At 39.1% G+C, this 19,814-nt stretch overlaps 1 protein-coding gene across 1 annotated transcript in view; it reads right to left on the bottom strand.

Annotated features, from left to right (window-relative positions):
- Window positions 1–19,814, bottom strand: part of ROS1 (ROS proto-oncogene 1 , receptor tyrosine kinase) — a 70,038-nt gene that overhangs the window by 14,425 nt on the left and 35,799 nt on the right. The window contains exons 28-42 of the mRNA XM_010017518.1: window positions 19,187–19,404; window positions 18,404–18,545; window positions 14,134–14,366; window positions 13,743–13,919; window positions 12,533–12,707; window positions 11,934–12,051; window positions 9,646–9,833; window positions 8,928–9,020; window positions 8,073–8,208; window positions 7,505–7,667; window positions 7,186–7,250; window positions 4,485–4,614; window positions 3,656–3,753; window positions 2,823–3,026; window positions 1,564–1,698 (exon numbers count right to left, since the gene is read on the bottom strand). Of these exons, the coding sequence (XP_010015820.1) occupies window positions 1,564–1,698; window positions 2,823–3,026; window positions 3,656–3,753; window positions 4,485–4,614; window positions 7,186–7,250; window positions 7,505–7,667; window positions 8,073–8,208; window positions 8,928–9,020; window positions 9,646–9,833; window positions 11,934–12,051; window positions 12,533–12,707; window positions 13,743–13,919; window positions 14,134–14,366; window positions 18,404–18,545; window positions 19,187–19,404 (2,275 nt within the window). The remainder of the gene's footprint in view (window positions 1–1,563; window positions 1,699–2,822; window positions 3,027–3,655; window positions 3,754–4,484; window positions 4,615–7,185; window positions 7,251–7,504; window positions 7,668–8,072; window positions 8,209–8,927; window positions 9,021–9,645; window positions 9,834–11,933; window positions 12,052–12,532; window positions 12,708–13,742; window positions 13,920–14,133; window positions 14,367–18,403; window positions 18,546–19,186; window positions 19,405–19,814) is intronic.

Raw genomic sequence — 19,814 nt, 5'->3', positions numbered from 1 at the left:
AATCCCAGCATGCCATTAATGACCTAGCAAAGTAGCAAAAAGCTATTTATGCTACTGACAGAAGGTGCTGAGTGTTCACCAAATGAGATAAAAGATGGTACAAGAGTCTAAGAGCTTATTCAGCCGCTTGGCTTTCAAAACCTAAGTTACAGGTATTAGGCCCTGATCCTGCAAGTTACAACAGGCAGACCAGAGTTTAAGCCCTGCCTGCTATATACTAAATTTAAGATCTGGGACCTTAAGAATCATTTCAAGCAGTTTCCCTGATTCTTCAGAAGATCTCGTCACTTGTTTCAAAGGCAAATTATGAGCTTTTGTGTGATCTTGAATATCAAACTAGTACATGGATACAGACTACCTCCTATGCTTTTTTATTCACAGGAGAGCTGTCAGGAATTTTTTGAGGAAAACTTTTCCAGCAGAAAATATCGAAGCTGAAATTGCTTTGGGCTCTTACTTGTTCTATGAATTCCAATTTTCACTGTGTTCTTAAACCAAAATCCTAATCTCTTCAGTTTTTCAGCTCCTCCAAGTGCTGAAGCTTACCTTTTATTTTTATTTTTTTTAAGTGATAATATGGTACTTCAGCTATACCTACATAATGATAAATAATCACCCTCCCTGGAACTCAAAGCATGTAATTGATGTGAAACCTAACACAGAGATCTGGGCTTGCCAGTCATAGAATAATTCTCAAGCCATTTTCTCAGCACCAGGAGTAAGAATTGTGCACTTTAGGTAGCCTCTCCTATTTGCAGGGCCAGCTCCCAGGTGCATTGTTGTGACTGCTTATGCAGAGTCAGTGACACAGGAACTGAGACATGAAATTAGAAATATTGAGTGATTGTTGTGCTTAGGTTCAACTTCCTCCTTTATACACCTCTGGCCAGTGTGGGTTTGGTCCACTATATGTATTCTTTTCATTGCAAGAATGTTGCAATGAAACCTGAATTTTGTGCTCAAGAGGCAAATGGAAATTGAAAGCTTTGTTTATCTAGCTCAGCTGAAGACTATTCAGAAGTGCAGACTTCCCTTTTGCTGTACTGCTTCATCTTATCTTATTTGCTTTTGTAAGGGTTATATCTTCAAAGAGAGTACAGTTTATTTTCCATAAATATTGTAATATTAGCCTAATTCCTGCAACTACCATTGAGAAAACCAGTTATATCTGCTATCACAGGTACATGGTGTGCAGGGGCCTGTAAATTCTTTCTTAAAGAAGTCTTAACTTTTAGCCAATACCATCAGGCACTCTCAGTCTGTTAGCACATTACTACCAGATTTATGCCCAAAACTGACTTCATAATGTCTCTGAAATCCTGTTTAAAAGACCAGTATCAACCATTCAACTTGGACACTTAAATTCTTACCCACAGGCTGCACTACTGGATGAATTAGTAGCAGATTGGCAGCTACAAGTGCTAGCTGTTTTATCTGAAACAACAAATGGAGGACGTTGAACTCTGCATGCGTATAAGTAACATTCAAAATAACGGTCACCTGGCAGTAAGTCTCTTGTTTCTTATGAATATTATCAACAACATTTAAACAAAATTAACTTACAGGTCATCAGGACAATTGTTTGGAGATTCCAGCCTTCCTCCTGACCGTACATGGTGTAAAACTTCTGTATTGGAGAAACCTGGATATGGTTGTTGACCCAAAGTTAGTGTTTCCCACACTAAGACTCCAAAAGCCCTAAGAAATATCAACAACAAAAAAATTAATTACTATAGTTATCATGAACAATCTCCCTGTCAGCAGTTAAAATGTGTCCAACCTAAGAATAAGACTCAGTTAGAAAAATTATGAGTAAAGAAGTTTCAATTTGTTGTGAAACATTCAGATGTCCTTAAGCCAGCCCCTAAAATTAGTGTGTAGAAGTAACACTTTCCCAAACTCACTAAGATGCAGCTTAGAAGACCCTGAGTGCCCACAGCTTCCCTGGTCAACACTCTCTGGTTGAGCATGTCCTCACTTAAACAAGTGTTTAGAAATCTCTAGAGGTGTTGTAGAAAATGGAGAGAGACAAGTTCTCCTAAGCACCACTCACAAAGCAATCAGCACCTCATTTGGTTTGGCACAGAGCATTAAATATCTTGCTTAGATAAATGTAAGTGTGGCAGTCAAATGGATGGGCTGCAGGGGCTGAGGACTTGGACAAGATTGGTGCGCTGGAGCCCATCATAACTACCTATGGCTACCAAAATCAAGACTTGCGTGAATTTTGGGTTTAATGGATATGGTTTGGTTTGGGGTTTTTTTTTTTCCCATGCCTCCTGACAGTGGGTCTCTGCTTTTTCATCATGGGTCTCTGTTTCTTCATCATAAACTGAAACCCACCCAAATACACACTGTAAGTAAACCTCTACAGCAAAGTACTATGACCTTCCCTGTGATGATGCAGAGAAATTTGTGGTTCAAAATAAAGAACTCACCAGAAGAAGGTGAAATGGAAAATAGGAAGGAAATATAAATTAACAAAATGGAGCAGCATGCAAGTAGTCAATTCACTGACTAATCAGGCAAAAACATCATTGTGGGCCTAGTACAAAATTATTCAACAGAGTGACACTAGTTCTTCCCAACCACAATCCAAAGCTAGAGCTCAAAACATTAAGAAATGCATCCATGCAGGTACTGTCGTCATGCCAAACTCTGCATTAGCTCATTAAAATATCACTTCAGAGAAAATCTGCCTTAGCCTAAAAATTATTAAAGATGGCAATATTCAACCTTAACATTCCTCCTGTAAACCAATATTTCCTTGCTGTGGGATTTAGTATGATTATTCCCACAGCTGTGTGGCTGCTATTACTCACCAGACATCAGAGCGATTTGTAAAGACACCATCAATGAGGCTTTCAGGAGCCATCCATCTCACAGGGAGTAAGCCTTCTCCTCTTTTCCTGTAATAATCGTTTTTATAGATATCTCTGGCAAGTCCAAAATCACCGATCTTTACTACCCGGGAAGAGCTCTCATATTCTTTCTCAGACACGAGGCAGTTGCGAGCAGCCAGGTCCCTGATTTGTAAGGCAGTAATGAGAGGATGGAGTTAGTATTGCAGAAAAACTCAGGTCAGAAAGGACCTCTGGACATCATCTGGTTAAACCCTCTCTTCAGAACAGTGTCAACTTCGAGGTCAGACCGAGTGGCTGAGGCCTCATCCAGTTAGGTTTTGCATATCTGCAAGACTGGAGGTGACACAGCTCCTCAGGACAACCTGTTCCAGTGACTGATCCTGCACATTGTGAACAATATTATCTAATTTCCTTTGCTTTAGCTTGTGCCTTTTGCTTCTCAGTTTTTTCCTGTGGACGTCTGGGAAAAGTCTGGCTCTGTGTCCTCCATGGCTACCCATTAGGCATATGAAAACAGTAAATGGATCTCCCCACTTGCCCTTCTCTGTTGCACAGGATATAATTCTTACCTAGGGTGCAATGAGTCCTGGATTCAGATCTGAGACCTCACCATTTTGTGAGAGAACCGTAGATGATTTTTAGCAGAAAAGCTTAACATTAAATTTTAACTCCAGTGCGCTTACTTTCCCTCATACATTGTGACATCTTTCTAGGCATTTTTTTCCAGGGTAAGACAATCAGCCCCTATATTGTGGGTAAACCTTGGAAGACTACGGAAATAATTTCTGTACCTGTGTATAAAATGCATTTTCTCTAAATAGACACAGCCTTTGCAAATATCCAAACATATATCCAAGAGGTCAGTCACTGTCAGTAGAGGACTCTGAAGCTACAAGAAACAAAGACAGAAGTTAGCCATGTCTTCCAGCCTTACAAACTCAGAATGACAACCTCCCTCTGCAAAGATGGTATTGTTTTCTCATTTGAAATGTACAGGAATTTTCCAAAACATGCAAAGCACAGGTGCAAAATCTCTATAAGTCAACAAAGTGCATGCTAAATTCTGGCAGGGTAAACTGCCAAATCACTGCACTGCAAGACAGGTGATCACATCTTCTTCCTTGATTTGGGGCTAAGAATATCCTGGGACCTTCGGAATTGTTTCTTCATTAGAGTGGAAGAAATGGGACCCTGAAAATTTCCTCCCACTAACAGATCAGGTTTTCTTGCTGCTGTATTAATCAGTATAATATATTACTCTAGTAAAATACATGTATATACATTTCAATAGAATTCAATACTGACTGTGGGTTTGATCTGATCATGTAAATAAACTTGACTTGATGCTATAAAATTTCAGTGTCGAGTACTTTTGACCTACAATTCTACCATCCATATTCTTAATCTGCATGCAAACTGGAAAAAAATTACTTAATTAAAAACATTTATTCTTTATTCTTTTCTCCTCTTTCATTCTAAAGAATTTGAGGATACAGGCAGAGGGACACCTGTATCTTCTATATGCCTGGACTATGCAGTCCACTTTTTGAGAAAGGGAAAAACTGCAAAACTGCAGGCAGTTACAGGTTAAAAATATGTGTGTCATGGTCTTTACCCTACCTTTTGCTTTCTGGCTCCTCGTAAATAGCTAAGTAGATCCCCTCCTTCCATCAGCTCCAGTATAAGGTACTGAGGTTCATTTAACAGACACACTCCAAGTAACTTCAGAATGTGGGGGTGATCAAAGTTACTAAAGAGAAGAAAACAACTGTAAGATTACATACGAGAAATCCAGCTGGTTGATAGCTAGTAAAGTGCATATAGCTGCAAGCAATGAATGAACAGTTTGGCCTTTACTTAATCCTGCCTCTACCAGCAACCTGATCTAGTAACTCAGCAAAAAAAGGTAAGCAAATGGCAATCTTATCTAAGAATAACATGAATTGACACCTGTACATTAAAGATACCTGTATTATTTTTATAGAGTACTTTTACTAGTATATTCCCAGTAGAACTGGTGATTCAGAGAATTGCAGAGAAAGGTAAAAGCACAAGATGTTACATATTATTTTGCAATTAGAGGAGAACTGTTTCTCACAGTACATTTTCAAGAGAAACAAAATATGCCCAGGGAATACTTGCAGACATGCTAGTGATAGCCTGTGCGTGTCCAAGACGATAGGGATTACCACAGATAACACACTCTCAGATCCAGCACTTTTGAAAGAATGAAGAACATTTTGTCCTGGGTTCAGCGCTTAAACCACGACACATTTATTGCCCATATCGGTGCCCATGTTTTTACAATCACATTTCTTGTGTTAGAAAACAGTCTCCCTTTTGCACTGCTGTGTGGAAGGACTTACACTGTCAGTCAGAGAAACTTGACTCGGGGGAACTGCTGGTATTCAAAATGCTTTCAAATGCACCAGTGTAAACAAACAAATAAAACAGAGGGACATTCTCCTCCTAACCTCTTTCAATTCATATAATCTTAGGTGTGGACAAAGACTTTAGCAAAAAGTGTGATTCTGAATTTGACAGTTCCCCCTGGCCCCTAGCACATACCTCTCAATCAGGCAAACTTTGGCACTCTCAAGAACAAAAAGAGGGGAAGGAGCACCTGGCACTCTCATTACAACTCACACAGCCCTTCTCCACTGAGCTGTCATCCCTTACTTCCCAAGTGATGGTATACACAGAAGAAATTGCTACATATATTTGTACAGAAATGACTCGCCAATAACCACTACCAAATGACTTTTTGAAACACAGACAACTCAACTTCCCCATTGCTGCACAGCAATAATAGAAAAAACAAATAGTCCTTGCTTAACTGGGACAGTATGCATAACACTACAACCCACATTTTAATGAACATCCAAAAAGGCAAGCAAAATGAAAGTTGTATTTAAATATCTAACATCAAGGTTTGTAAACAATAAGGTCTTCTTATTTTTCCTTTCTGCCCTTGGTTTCATTTATGAGACCTTACAGATGAATATAAAGAAAAATCATAAAGCCCTCACAAGGGAATTAAATCAACCATTTTTCATGTAAAAAAAAAAAAAAAAAAAAACACGGAAAAAGAAATATATAAAGCATATAAAAGTAACATTTTTAAATTATCATTTAATGATTACTGGGAATATAAAACACATAAACTTTTCTATTCTCTTCATTTCTGTGTCTCATTTTATTGGTGTACATAGTGGCCCAAATCAGTGTTTACATTTAAATGTAATAAATTCCAATTCTATATTTTCCAGGATTTCTGGTTTTGGATTATTAGCTGCAATAAGAAAGCAGAGTTGGAGAAGCTTCAGAGACTTTAACAACGGATGCATGTAATTTCAATACTACACAGAAACAAGACCTTAACTGGTAGGTAGACTGAAGACAGATTGCAGAAAGTTTACACACACACTTATTCTTTGTCATTAATTTACACTTTAATGATATGATTCCATGTTGGTTTTCATAAGCCTCTTACCTCATTCAATGTACAGTGTGTGGTGAAAGGCAAAAAATGCAAGCTATTTTTTTAAAAATATGTAAACACAAAGAAGAATGCTGTGAAAACCGATTTCAAATTTAATAACACTATGTTTTCTGTACAGGATATAAACCTCTTCATTTTTCAAAAGATGCTTCTAATTCTGCATTTATGAAGAGCCAGAGAAATGCAGAGGTGCACCTGAAAACTAAACCACACTCCCAGTCTTTTGTTACTAGATGAAAACTTCAGCTGAACTTCTACTTGTTCCTGTGGAGACTCTGGAAAACCAGATTTACAGCTGACACACAGACTTTTCCACATGAAATTCTCACACTGGTGAGAGATGCCTTATTTTTTTTAAGTCTCTCTCGATAGAAGAGGTATGTGGCAGCCTCTAGTGGTAAATATGCACATTTTTTAAAAAACGATTTCCACAGTAAATTGAGACTTCAAGGCATCAGCTTCTTTTGATATGTTTATTCTGGTAAAATGAGATTAGCCAAATGTTTGCCAATTGCCTTTAACAACTAATTTAGTTTTAGGGGAGAAAAGATACTCAATTACATCAGTCCAAACCCCAATAAATTCATGATACGAGCATACTGAACTTGCAGTCTGTATCTTAAAATTTGCTAATCAGTTTTATACTTTATTTTTACAAGATTCATCAGTAGTGACTTAAACTTTAGAAGAAAGAGGAGAGCACCCCCAAAATGCCACAGTAATTTATTTAGAGAAAAGCATTGCTTTCATTCTTCTTGAAGACTACCAGCCTTACATGATACTGGCTTCAAAGGGTGCCCAATGCAAAGCTGTCCCTACCTCATTAAGTGTGCCTCCTTCAAGAATTCACTCTTCTCATGGTCTGTTGCACCCTTCTTCAAAGTCTACTCAACAGAAAGCAAAAGTGTAATAAAAGATCATCACCAACATCATGGCACTTAAGTAAAGCAATCAGACATAGACATGGCCTTAAATATACGTTATTTTCCAGCATTCATTACAAGGTGATAGACAGCTTTAAGCTTTACTGCAAAGAAATACCCAAATCTGTCAACACCTGTTTCTGTGGTACAACCTCTGAGCCAAATCTCTCTGCCCATCCCATTCTGTTGCCAGAGAAATACAAAGCTGTGATTACCTTGACTGCTACTTTGTATTCTCCACTTCCATGTGCCAGAATATCTACTGCAGTCCCTTCATACACCTCTCCAAATGCTCCGCTTCCTAACAACTTGTGTAAGTTCAGTTTGTCGCGAGGGAAAGCTGGCAATGATTCAATCTCTTCTTGAGAAGGAAGAATGCTACAAAACAGTAATACTGGTCACTTGTTCATACCTAAGAATGTTTGAAATGTTGTTAAAATTCTTCCTTACACGAATCTAGAACTATTTGTCTCATCAGGTACATTTAAGGGGAGTTCAGGTGTAGCCTAGATATTTTGGAAGCTATTGGAAAACATCAGGTCTTCCTTCCCCATTCATCTGTATTTCTTGCCAACATGAATGTGCAGGGTGGGTTAGGAGCAATCCAGACCAGGATGCATGACAGAGACCCAGCATGGCAGACCCTACTTAAGATCAGATCTGCCTTGCAGTGCAGACGCAGCCCTTAACTCCACCTTGAGGTGTCAGGGATGATGAAAACTAGTCCAGGGAAGCCCTTTTAGTTGTTTTCGTCCTGAAAATACATTTGCTCCAAGGACATACCTTACAGCATAACAGGCATTGGCTAATCCTACTGTCTCAATCATGCCCCTGAGTTGAGCTAGTTCTTTATCTTCCTTGACAAACACTATGTGTCCAGGCAAGGCCTGTTTTCTGGATTTCCATCTTTGGTGCCATACTGGAAGAGAAAAGAAGACCATCAGACATTTCACTTTGAGAGCATCCCAGCATGTCAGCAGGCTGAAAGGCTACAGGTTTTTTGTTAATCTGTTCAACATGACCCACCAGCAGCTTATATAAGTAAGACATTTCCATCTGGCCACCATCTTTTTCCCACAAAACACAGGCAACTGCTCCTTGAGCTGAGAAATCAGTCAAACATCCAATTCTGTATGTGGCGAGACCCTAGTCCAAAGGGATGCTGCTGTTTCCCAGTGGGAGGATGAGGAGTGAGAGGACAGGACCATCAGATGTGAACATCTACATCTCAGGGTAATCTCTACATCTTTTCTTCAAGGTCAAAACTTAAGAGGAAAAACATGGGACTCTTTGGTGAGTAAATACAGTATCCAACTTGAGAATTATAAGGTACAAGTTTTTATAAGGATACATAGGAACATCTGCACTCTTTCAGCATTCCTGTGCTCTCCCTGCAGGGAATCAACAGCAAGAAATGCCCGAGGATGGAATGAATTGGTGTACTGTCCTTGATACTGAAAACATACCTGTCTATCTCTAGGGTCTCAACGGATAAGAATATACAAATTCCTGCCACCTCCTACCTTGGGGACTGTTCAGTATTTCCCTAAATCTGGAGGCCAATCATCTCCCACCATCTGAACTGCCTTTTACTGAGGTCTGGCAAACCAAGGATATGCAAAAGACTCAGCCACATACCAAAACCAAATAGCATGACCACAGTCAAGCCCAGCATAACAACTCCAGTCACAACAGCAACGGCAATGGTAGCATCTAGAGAGATCATAGTATCTGGTAAATAGAAGGGGAAAATTGGTTACTGACTGAGTATACAAATAATATCATATGGAATTGAGCAAACCTGAGAGAACCCTTGACCCGCCTGTTGTGTAAATGTCTTCCTCTGCACAAGACTCTCTTGTAGGCTGTATGTGTGTATTTAGTCAGACTAACCCTCCTCCCCCAGCTCTGGACCATTCCTATGGTGATGACCTACTGTGTACATGGAAAGAGAAAATGCTGAACTGTTTGACCACTCCAGGTAGGATTTTCAAAACATCCACAGAACGTAGGTCTAATGTTCTGGCTGAAGGCACAAAGTAATTCTCACATCCTTACCCAGTGTGGGAGCTTGCATTTATTTCAAGAATCACATCATAATGCAGAATGCACAACCACAAACTGGTATAAACGAGCAGAAGCAAATTTCAGGCTCACAGATGGGTGCAAAAGAGTATGGATGAGCGTCAGCAGCTGGGGTCACCATATAAATGTCACCATTTATTACCTCTCAGACACATTACATAACCAGTGCAGCAACATCATTATTAACATAGCAGGTTTTTCTTCATAAATAGGTATGATTATTCTGAAAAAAAAAACCTTGATTAACAGAGTAAGAAAATACAGTACACACCTTCACCCAAAATTATATCCTCGCTTGTGTCACTGTATTCACCAAGTCCCAGCACATTTGCAGCTGCCACTCTGAACTGGAAAGTTCCGTCTAAGTTCTTGGCCTTCCACATGCAAATACTGGCACAGGAGCCATTGTAAACCACCTCCCACAAGAACTTCACTTTGCTGGTGTTGTCAGACTGCTTCCTGCAACAGGCATGGCAAAATCACACAGCTACGTCATTAACATGGTGAGGGCAGTTTACTGCTTCCTCCTGTCTCTGTTCTTTGCTTCAGTTCTCTGGCCTTCACAACATCTCTGCCCCCATGAAAGCTCAATCTGCTCATGGGGTTTTGGCTACAGAGCAAAAAATTATACCATGCCATTTGAGTGATGCTAGGAATCACACATCTTTAGCTTGGCATTAGAAATGAAATGCTAGAATGTTTTAGACATAAAAAGCTCCAGCACTGTTTCACCTGCTTCAGTGTACACCTCACAGCCAAGATTTCAAAACCTTCTTATTTAGCTTTCAGAAAAAAAGAAAAAAAATCCCATGCATTTGTTAGAGGTTTTTGCTTTCTTGGGCCCAGAGTAAGTTGGTGGCTCTTGTGCATCAGGTTTCACAAGCTAAACAGGAAGCAAGTCATTGGCAGTGAAGACACAATTCTGTAGCTAGCCAGTTTCCCATAGTATCTGCTGACTGCTGGGTATGTTTCTTCCTTTCCCCATTGGACTGAGATTGATTGCTCACAATAAATTCAGAGCTGATTATTCACCAACCAAAAGAAGACCATGCATTTAAACTGGAAAGGCCATATTTGAAATATCATTTCATGTCACACAAGACTAATATTTCATATGAAATGACCTTCTTGAGCATGTCAAACATTCTCCCAACACACTTTAATGCAGAAAAAAGGTCAAACACTTCTAAACCAAAAAGACATAGGGAAACTATATGATCGTGTCCTTGGTGTGTACATGGCTCTATCTGTATGAAAAACAGGGGTTGTTTCAAAGGGCTAAGCAAATATTTTCTAGAATGCTATGCAACTGACCTAACATTTTTCTACCTGATCTAAAAGGACCATGAAGCAAAATTCACTCAAAACCATCAGCACATGCACATTCAAACTGCAGGAGGAAAGCTTCACCACCACCACCCCCTAACAAAAAAAAAAAATCCCAAAACCAACCCCCCACACACACCTCAGCTAGGAAGTGTGATTCCAGAGCTTAATAAGAAGCTGAAGCCCGTAGAACACAGTGCCTAGCTCACAGCCCTGACACAGGCCAAGGGAACGTCCTTTGTTCACTCATCAACAGCAAGCCAGGTACAAACTGGCTGTTGACACATCAAAATTATTGTGGTCTCATAGCATGCTGCTGTACGCTCACGGAACTGTATAGAGGAAGCTTACAGCATGAGGAAAATATGTCTGGGTGAAAACTTACATAGGTAAAGTATGCCCAGCTCCACAGTGCTATCAGTCCTTAGCTTTCATAAGCTTGGAGTTAACTGAGGAGGAAGAACTCACACCTGCCTTTCAAAAATTGCTTCCCTCCATCAATCCTAATTTCAAACAATGTCATAGGAATATCCCAGAAGATGGAGTCTCCCCATTCTTAAATAATGCATTAATTAAGCCTTGCACCGACTGCCTTAAACAGACCTCTCCAGAGTCATGATCAAAAAATGAGAAATTTCAAAGTCATTGCCCACAGCAGTGCACTCTAACCTGTCCATTCAGCCCTTCCAATGCCAGAACAGGAATAAGTGTGAACGGGCATTCTAGAGTTGCCTAATGAGTGCCTAATATAGTCCAGGCAATCTGCATTTGATATCAAAGCACTTCAAAAATTATCTAGTCATCCCAAGTCGGTGGGGATAGATTATGCTTTTTTGTAATGCTTTTTCACAAGTCCTCTGAACACTAAGATATTTCTACATATATTTAGCCAAAAATACATACTACATCCTTGACATCCGTGATTTGAGAATATCTCCAAATATTCTTCTAGTTCACCAACATACACCCAAATATATCTCTGTATTTCAGGGTTGGTCTGGAAATGTGGTGTATATTTTCTTCTAAGTTTTCCAGGAATTTCTGGAAATGGTGGTTACTTAGCTTATCCAAGAAAGAGATCCCATGAGAAGGGCCGTTTGCACCATAGATAATTTCACTCTTCCCATTACAGCTGAGCTGAAAGCCCCTGCACACCCAGGTTTGTTCCAAGCTGCTCCCTGTAGGAAAGAGGGTCTTCATGCATAGTTAAGAGTGTCTTCATGCATAGTTTACCTGCTTTCTAAGATGTAGTAGGTCAGGTTGCTTCCATTGTCATCAGCCTTTTCCCACTGTACAGAGTTTTTAGTGTCTTCTGCTCTTTTTGGAACTCCTGGCTTACTTGGAACACCAGCTTAGGCCAAACAGGGGAAGAAACAGAACACTTAAAATTTGTTCATAGCAAGACAAAGGGGTAATGGGCACAGAGGAAAATTTAGATGTGCACATGGGTGTTTAGACATACAAAAGGATGGAGGATCTACATGAACAATCCCCAGGTAGAATGAATATTTGGCCTTCTCTTTGCAATGGACAAATTTCATGTCCATGCATGGACATGCAGCCTTTCACCAGTAGTTAGGAGTTCACATGCATGTAGGAGTTTCATCTCAGATTCCCTTACTCTTTTCCTCTGTTCCACTTGGAAGTGAACTTCATTTCTTTCCCCTATTACTTTTGCAGATATGAAATTTTGTTATTTATTTTTTAAAAACACACAACTGTTGGCTTTTAGTATAAGAAAATTGCCTACTAAAATTTAAAAAATATTGTGTTTGAATATTAATGTCCTGAAAATAGTCTTAAAATCTCATTACTTCACGTTAAGTGCTTACCTGTAGTTTTAAAGCTTGTTGAGGAGGAAGTGCTTTTCACTCCTGTAACGTAAACTACTGTTACTCTTACAAAGTAGTTGGTTGAAGGAAGAGTTCCTGTGAGATTGCATGTGTAAACAAGATCTGCTGTACACGCAGTTGTTGCAGGAGAAAACCAATCACTTTTTGTTTGCCACTAGAAAAATAAAATGTCATCGTGGTCAACTTTGTTGCTCTGCTGAAAGTGTGTCACAGTTCTATTCCTGGGTAGGTTTACTACTTTGCTACATTTTATTATCATAGGGAAGAGATTACACATGTGTTGTTTCAATCATGGGACTATGTCCTCTTAGAGACCAAGGACAAAAAACCCAGGATTTTAATTTGTTTTCAGGAGACCTACAAGTCTTGGCAGCCACAAAGGACAACAGATTAAGTGACCCCTTTGCTCAGCCAAAAGGAGACTTCCCCTTGCTTATCTCTGTGCAGCTTGTATTTCTGGATCACCATGATGTTCCCATGAGTTCAGTTTGCCATGATGTAATTGAAATGAGGTGGTTTAGTGGAATTGTGCTATGACATTTGGTTTAGGACAAGGAGATATTTGGTGTAGGCCTAATGAATCCTATTATCTATATTAAGGAATCTTTGTGATCCAGTTTAGCAAAAGACGTTTTCTGTCTCCAGTGGTCCAGACTTTAAAATCTGAAGCTTCCATCCATGCTGCTGTCATTTGCAGTGCATACGTCTACAGTCTGCACTACTGGACCTTTTATCTCTCTGGCATGTTTTCCTAACCTCTGTCACAAGAAAGTAAAATTCAGATACCATGTTGTAGCTAATATTTAATGCTGAAAGACCTTTTCTTCTCTTTCTTGTACAGAGCAGACACAGGATTGATAGCTACAAGTCAGGCTGGGGGAGGGCAGTCAGGAAAGAGCAAGGGGACTCTACTGAAACAGGAGACCTGGGAGGAATTCTGGTGGGGTCATCCAGGATGTCCTTTGGCACTATGGAGTATTAAATGCTACAGCTGCACTCCCCCTTGTTCCTGGCAAACTCTGCCTCCATCCTGCCCCTTCTGAGATACCAAGACTGATGTCACCATGCCCAAGTTATCCACAGAGACTCTTCATAGACATCCTGCCACCCTGTCCTGATCACTAGGACAGAATGGGTTAAATTTGCTTTGATCTGGGGGAAAAAAAAAAAAAGAAAAGGACATTTTTACCTTGCGTAGCTCAAACCAGAAGCTGGTTTCATTGACATGCAGAGGAGCTCTCCATTGTAGCTGGAAACTGGTATTTCTGGGAACTATGTTGAAAGGTGCAGGTGGAGTCTCAAAAGTTTTTACAATAACAGGGACACTTTCAGAAAACCAGTTCTCATCGGGATGAAAAGCAAGAACCTAGTAAGGAAATGGAGGCATTGTACAGTTCCAGATCAATGGGAAAGGTGCTTTAGCAACTCTGAGTGTTTGGAAGACGATCTGCTTTCAAACTAGACTCGGAGAAGTCTGCCAAGTTTTGAACTCATCTTTTCAAAACACACATATAGCTCTACAGAAAAGCAGTCTAAAGAGTTGCAGGTTAGTGAACAGGTAAAACTGCTCTTAATTGTACCTTGAACAAATTGTTTGTTCCAGATTGGAGCCCATGGACAGACCAGGCAAGCATCCCATTTGGAAATTCACTTTTTCGCAAGGGTGTTGCTGGGACAGAAAGTAATAAATTGACAGAGATTTGATAGCGAATGGATTCTAGAGGTCCATTTGGCTTCAGAGGTTCTTTCCAAGATATGCTGATGGTGGTGTCAGACAAAACCACTGTCTTAATGGAATCAACTGCTTCTGGTACTGAAACAGAAAGAAAAATTAATCTCCTTTGAGGTCCAGATCTCACTAGAGGTTTGTTTGTTTGTTTGTTTTTTAAAGAAGTCAAGAAATGTCCCTGGGGAAAGGAAAAAGGGTTACAAGCTCATGAATATAATCCATTTACAGGACTGATACTTTACACATGTAAAACTCATATTCTTGCAGTCAATCAGATGATGTTCAAAATATTTTGAGGAACTTTTTTGGTATCTCCTTGGCTCTCTTACCATGCAAGCAGATAAAAAAATCCCAGCTGCTGTCCTTTAGTTCTACATTTATAGTCATATCACTGAATTCCTGCTTTCTCTTAGGTTTCTAATTAGGGTCACAGATTTAATCAAGTTTAATATGATGCTTACTTGAATATGCACTTAAAAAAGTACCCATGCCCTATTCCAGTTGGAAAGTTTTTTCTTGAACAGAAAACTCTGAAGGAAGAAAACCCGAAACTAAGCATTGTTTGCATCAGTTACAATTTTACTAAGAAATTCACGGTATGGCTGAGTTGTGTAAGAAACAACCTGGGCTGCTGGTCTAATGTCCATGCCAGCTGGTTACTCACTAATTGTTCTGGAAAAATCAATCCTTCCTTTGAAGCTTCGAGATCACAGACTTTTAAATGGTAAATATCTTGCCCCAGCTCTGCATTAAAAATTCCTTTTTAACTTTTGAACTGTCCAGATAAAAAGTTAGCAAGTCATTACACTGTGTTCCCAACTTTTCAGAATGATGGGTACATATGCTATAACTTACGTCCTAATAGCAAGACTATAGATTATTTAAATGAAATGTGCAAAAGCTGGTCTAGTAAAGAAGGCAATTTCTCATTTCACTAGCTAAAACATATGTGGAGTAAGAGTGACACTCTGTGGCAAGAGCAATGCATTAATTTTTCCAAGCTGTCTTTTTTTCTTTTTTTCTTTTTTTCTTTTTTTTTTTTTTGTTCCTTCTATCTTGTTATATGTTGGAAAATACAGATTAATCTAAGCATCTTTCATTTCATTACAGAACTGAGGGAAAGACTGAGGGAATTCACACAGCTTCAGAGGTGTGAAATAGCATACACAATTCAAGAGGCTCTAGCAACATCTGATTACAATTTAAACTACCAGTAACACTCATGAAACTGAGAACGTAAATGCCAGGACACATATACATTCCATTTACAGCTGGTTGGAAATTTTTCAACAAATTGTTGAAAGCTCTGAATGTTAATACAAGTACATATTAAAAATGCTCGGGATTTGGGGGCTGGTTTGGTTTCTGGTTTTTTTGGTGGTTATTTGTTGTTTGGTTTCTGTTTTTTTGGTGCTTATTTGTTGTTTTGTTGGGTTTGGGGTTTTTTTGTCTAGGACTTCATTTTGATCCCAAATGTTATTTTGCCCCAGCTAGAGAAGCCAGTTCTGAGTTTCATGTTTTATTTTAATTTGAGACTGAAAAATTCCATTTTAGTGGAGCAACGCAGGCTCACATTTTATATGATACTTTTATGTTTTGCCACTGAAAGGGTGCACATTGCTGCAGGATGGCTCAGGTCACCACACAAAGAAGCAATGGTGTGAATTCTTGTCACATCGCAATAGTATACAATCTTATTCAATCAGTGTGTCAAGGTTTACAATACAGATGTGGATTTCCATGCAAAGCATTGAAACGTACTGATCATTGGCCAGATTTTCCTATTTTTTGTCACACACTCCTTAGGAATATGGTCATAATATTCAGAGATCCACATAGGATGAGAGCCTAAATGCTGCAGATGTAGAGAGATCCTACTACTAAAAGAAAAAAAAAAAATAATGCGGTTGGAATATAACTTCCAAAGTATAGCATGCCTGGATCCCTATAAAAGAGTGGCAATGTGCTTGCACTCTTGTTCCACTTTCATTTAAAAGATGAAAAGAGATTGGTCTTAAACAGAGGTTTTCTTAAATGGAAAAACATGACTGCTTCTAGACACAAAAAAAAAACCAAGGAATAATCTGTTCATAAGAGAAGCCACTGGCAGTTCACAGGTGATGTTCTCCTGTGGATAATGGTGGCAAAAGAAGAGGTTATTGTTCTATGGATGCATCTTTAAATAAACCACAGAGTGCATCTCCAAGAGAAGAATAAAGGGAATCAGGACCTCTGGCAGGTACTTATTGCCAGCTATTCTGGATAAAATGCTTCTTGGGCACAGCTGATCAGCAAGAGAAAGAGGTTTTGAGACAGGTAAGAAAAACACAGTGATGGCTGTGTTTATTTCAATTCCAATTGCTTCAGCACCTTCTGAAGCAGCCAAAAGCCAAGCAGAGGTAAAGAGAGAGAAGGGGAAGCTGTAGGACTCCTGCTGTGGTGCCCTAGCTGCATGTCAGTAATATCCGCACAGCTGCACAGCTGTATGTCAGCTATTGCCAGTCCTGCTGTAGCTGGCTTAAGTGAGCTAATGTCCAAAGATCATGTGCTACTGGGCCTCTCAATTTAACTCCCTCATTCTCCCTCAAAGAGCTGCCCCAGCTCTGCAGGACAAGAGCCAGGCAGGAAAACTAGTAAAGGTTGGGGCTATAGCATTCCCACATCAACAGCAAGCGTGCCTAGGTACCATCTCCCCAGTCTTTCCTGCAAAACATAAGCAGTCTGACATGTAGACATGGCTATAATTCTGCCTTGCTGACTTGGGTATTATCAGAGGTGCCTGATGGCTCTGCAATTGACGAGTTTATGGGGATCAAGCTGACCCTAGCTGGTGACACCAGGCACAATAAATGGAGCACAGCTGCACAAGAAGAGCAAGGAACTGATATGAGTACTACAGGAAATAGCTAGCTCTCATTATAGCTTTCCATGTTTTCATCAACTGAGTCCAGCAGCATCACTCCAACAATGAAAAAATTGTCTGAAGAGCAGTACAAAGGCAACTCCTCATGAAAACAGAGATAAGTGTGCACGTGCACACATATACATCCAAAACAAGAAGAAGTGCTGAGCAAGATACTTCTATTGGGTTGGGTTGCAAGGCAAAACAACACATGCAAAGACATAGCATGCATCTTCAGATGGTCTTTTTTTTTTTTTTGGGAGATGACAAGAGATTCAGAGAAACTGCGATGGTTAAATTAATTCTTCCCAAATTTAAGTTTGTTTTGCCCATGACAGTAATTGGTGAGTGATCTCTCCCTGTCCTTATCTCAATCCATGAGTCCTTTAGTCATATTTTCTCTTCCCTGTCCAGGTGAGGAGGGGATGATGTGCACCTGGCATCCAGCCAGGATCAATGCACCACGCTTACCATGATATCTTGGCCTTTACTCCAAGATGAAGTGACTCTCACACACTCTCTCTCACCCACTTACTCCTACTGAAGTTTCTTAGCTTCCTTCTGACATAATTAGATATGTTTACTGATGTATTTATATATTTTAAGTAATTCCTAACCAGTCCATGCTCTGCCCTGAATGACACATTGAACATTCAAGTTCAAAACACTACTCCTAGCTTTCTTCTTCTAGTCTGAAAGGGACCAAGAAGGTCACATCATAGTTCTTGAAACTGATATTCGCATTCAGGCCAAAAGAAGTAAAAATGAAGAGCTGTCTTTCCAATCTGGTTCACAATAAATCTAATCTGAATTACCCTAAGAAACAGTAATTATGAAAATAATGTCAAGTCAAGTGGAAAAATCTTAATGCTGAATGAATACATAACACACATGTTTAAATATATGTAACCACATGCACATTCAAACACTATTTATTAAAAATGTAGTCCAAGGCAGAAACTGCAACCATTTAGCCACTTTTAATCATAGTTTATCTTACCTCAGGAAGCCAATGAGCGAAAACATTAAAGAATACATACGTGTCACGAATCTTACAAATTTATCAAGTCTGGTTGTCAAAACTTTGTAAAGATCTTCACAGATTACATTTTAAGCAGAAATTTTCTCTGCTTTCTGATTTGCAACCCAAACTTATACACACCTTCCTTTAACTGACATGAGCATTCTATTCAAAATCAGAATAAAATATGAAACAAACCTCCATACAGAGTTGTGCCGATTGTCTCTTTTGCCATAGGCAGCACTTCCTCATCTGAATAGTAGTTTTTCACTGCAACTTGTATGACATAACTTGAAAATGGTTGTAGGTTGTCTATGATGGCTATAGAACCCTGAAATTCCTGTAATTTGAAATCAGATAGTACACATACTGGTAAAACAGAGGTTAATACGTCACACTAATCATCTGTCAATGTAGCAAGTATTAATAATACAGTAGTGGCTTTTTATTCTAATACACTTTAGTGTTTAAAAAAGAATGTTAAAATGATAGCTTGAGTAATAGGTCACTACAGAAAACACATACCAAAACAAAGCTGAGGTTTAATTAGCATGGCTACACCACATTGTTCAATAGCTGGTACTTAAATAGGAAATGGCAAAGTCAGAAAAATGTAAGAGAAATAAAACTTACAAAGGCAAGTACAACTACTACAAAACACATAAAGGCAAGACTTTTGGTTGCTGGACAGTCATAAGAGTTATTTAAACAGATTAATATCAACCACAACTGCACTTTTTACAAGTAGAAACTGAAAACCCGTTTCAACAGGATTTTAACAAAGGCATGTTGAAAAGTACTTGCACAAAGGAAAGCTAACTTAAGAATACCAAACAGAAAGGGAAATTACTGTTGGGGATGTAGAAGTGGAAAAACTCCCTGATTGAATGTTACAGAATGGTTTATAAAATGACTAGAAAAAATATCACATTCCTCTATGTATATGATACTATGTGCATTTTTGTTCCAAAATAGCCATACCAATGTTTTTTGCTGTAAAGCAGACAAACGGTAACTTGAGTTCATGTGGTTGTTAGTCATTTGTTCAAGAAATACCAGGTACATTGGTGTGGGCTGCAATATGCCAGGGCATAGCTGCTGTGGTGTGACAGATGGCAAGCTTAACATAAAACTGGTGTTCGTCGTATCAAGGATGGTAGGCTTCTCAATGTTTGTCAATGGAATCAGGCATCTTTTATCTAAGAAAGACAAAAAAAATTTAAAAGATTAATTATTATTGGACAAAACCAAACTTGCATGGGATTCTACTACCACTCTTATTAGAAAACATAACCACAAAGTATTCTCTCTGCTTTAACAAACAGAAGCAGGAAAAACCCACCACCTGATTGTACTCAATTTGACTTTCATGCACATAAAAATAGTGGTCATCAAGGTAAAGTCTCATTCATCTTTGATAAAATACAGATATACTAAAGAATTTAGGTTCTATTTCAAGCACCTAAATACCTTGGAAATCCAGGTCATAATTGCTGTGTTATCAAGGGCGGTACGCACCGATGAGTCTGAACTTGTTTGTCACAGGGAAGACAGATATGAATAGAGTACCTTTCTCTAGGAATTAAATGTTATCTCTCTTTTCTACCAA

This window comes from Nestor notabilis, unplaced genomic scaffold, assembly GCF_000696875.1.
Source record: "Nestor notabilis isolate BGI_N333 unplaced genomic scaffold, ASM69687v1 scaffold9660, whole genome shotgun sequence".
In the NCBI taxonomy this organism is placed as follows: domain Eukaryota; kingdom Metazoa; phylum Chordata; class Aves; order Psittaciformes; family Psittacidae; genus Nestor; species Nestor notabilis.
Note: the sequence above shows the minus strand (reverse complement) of the source record. Positions and strands in the feature narration are given on the sequence as shown.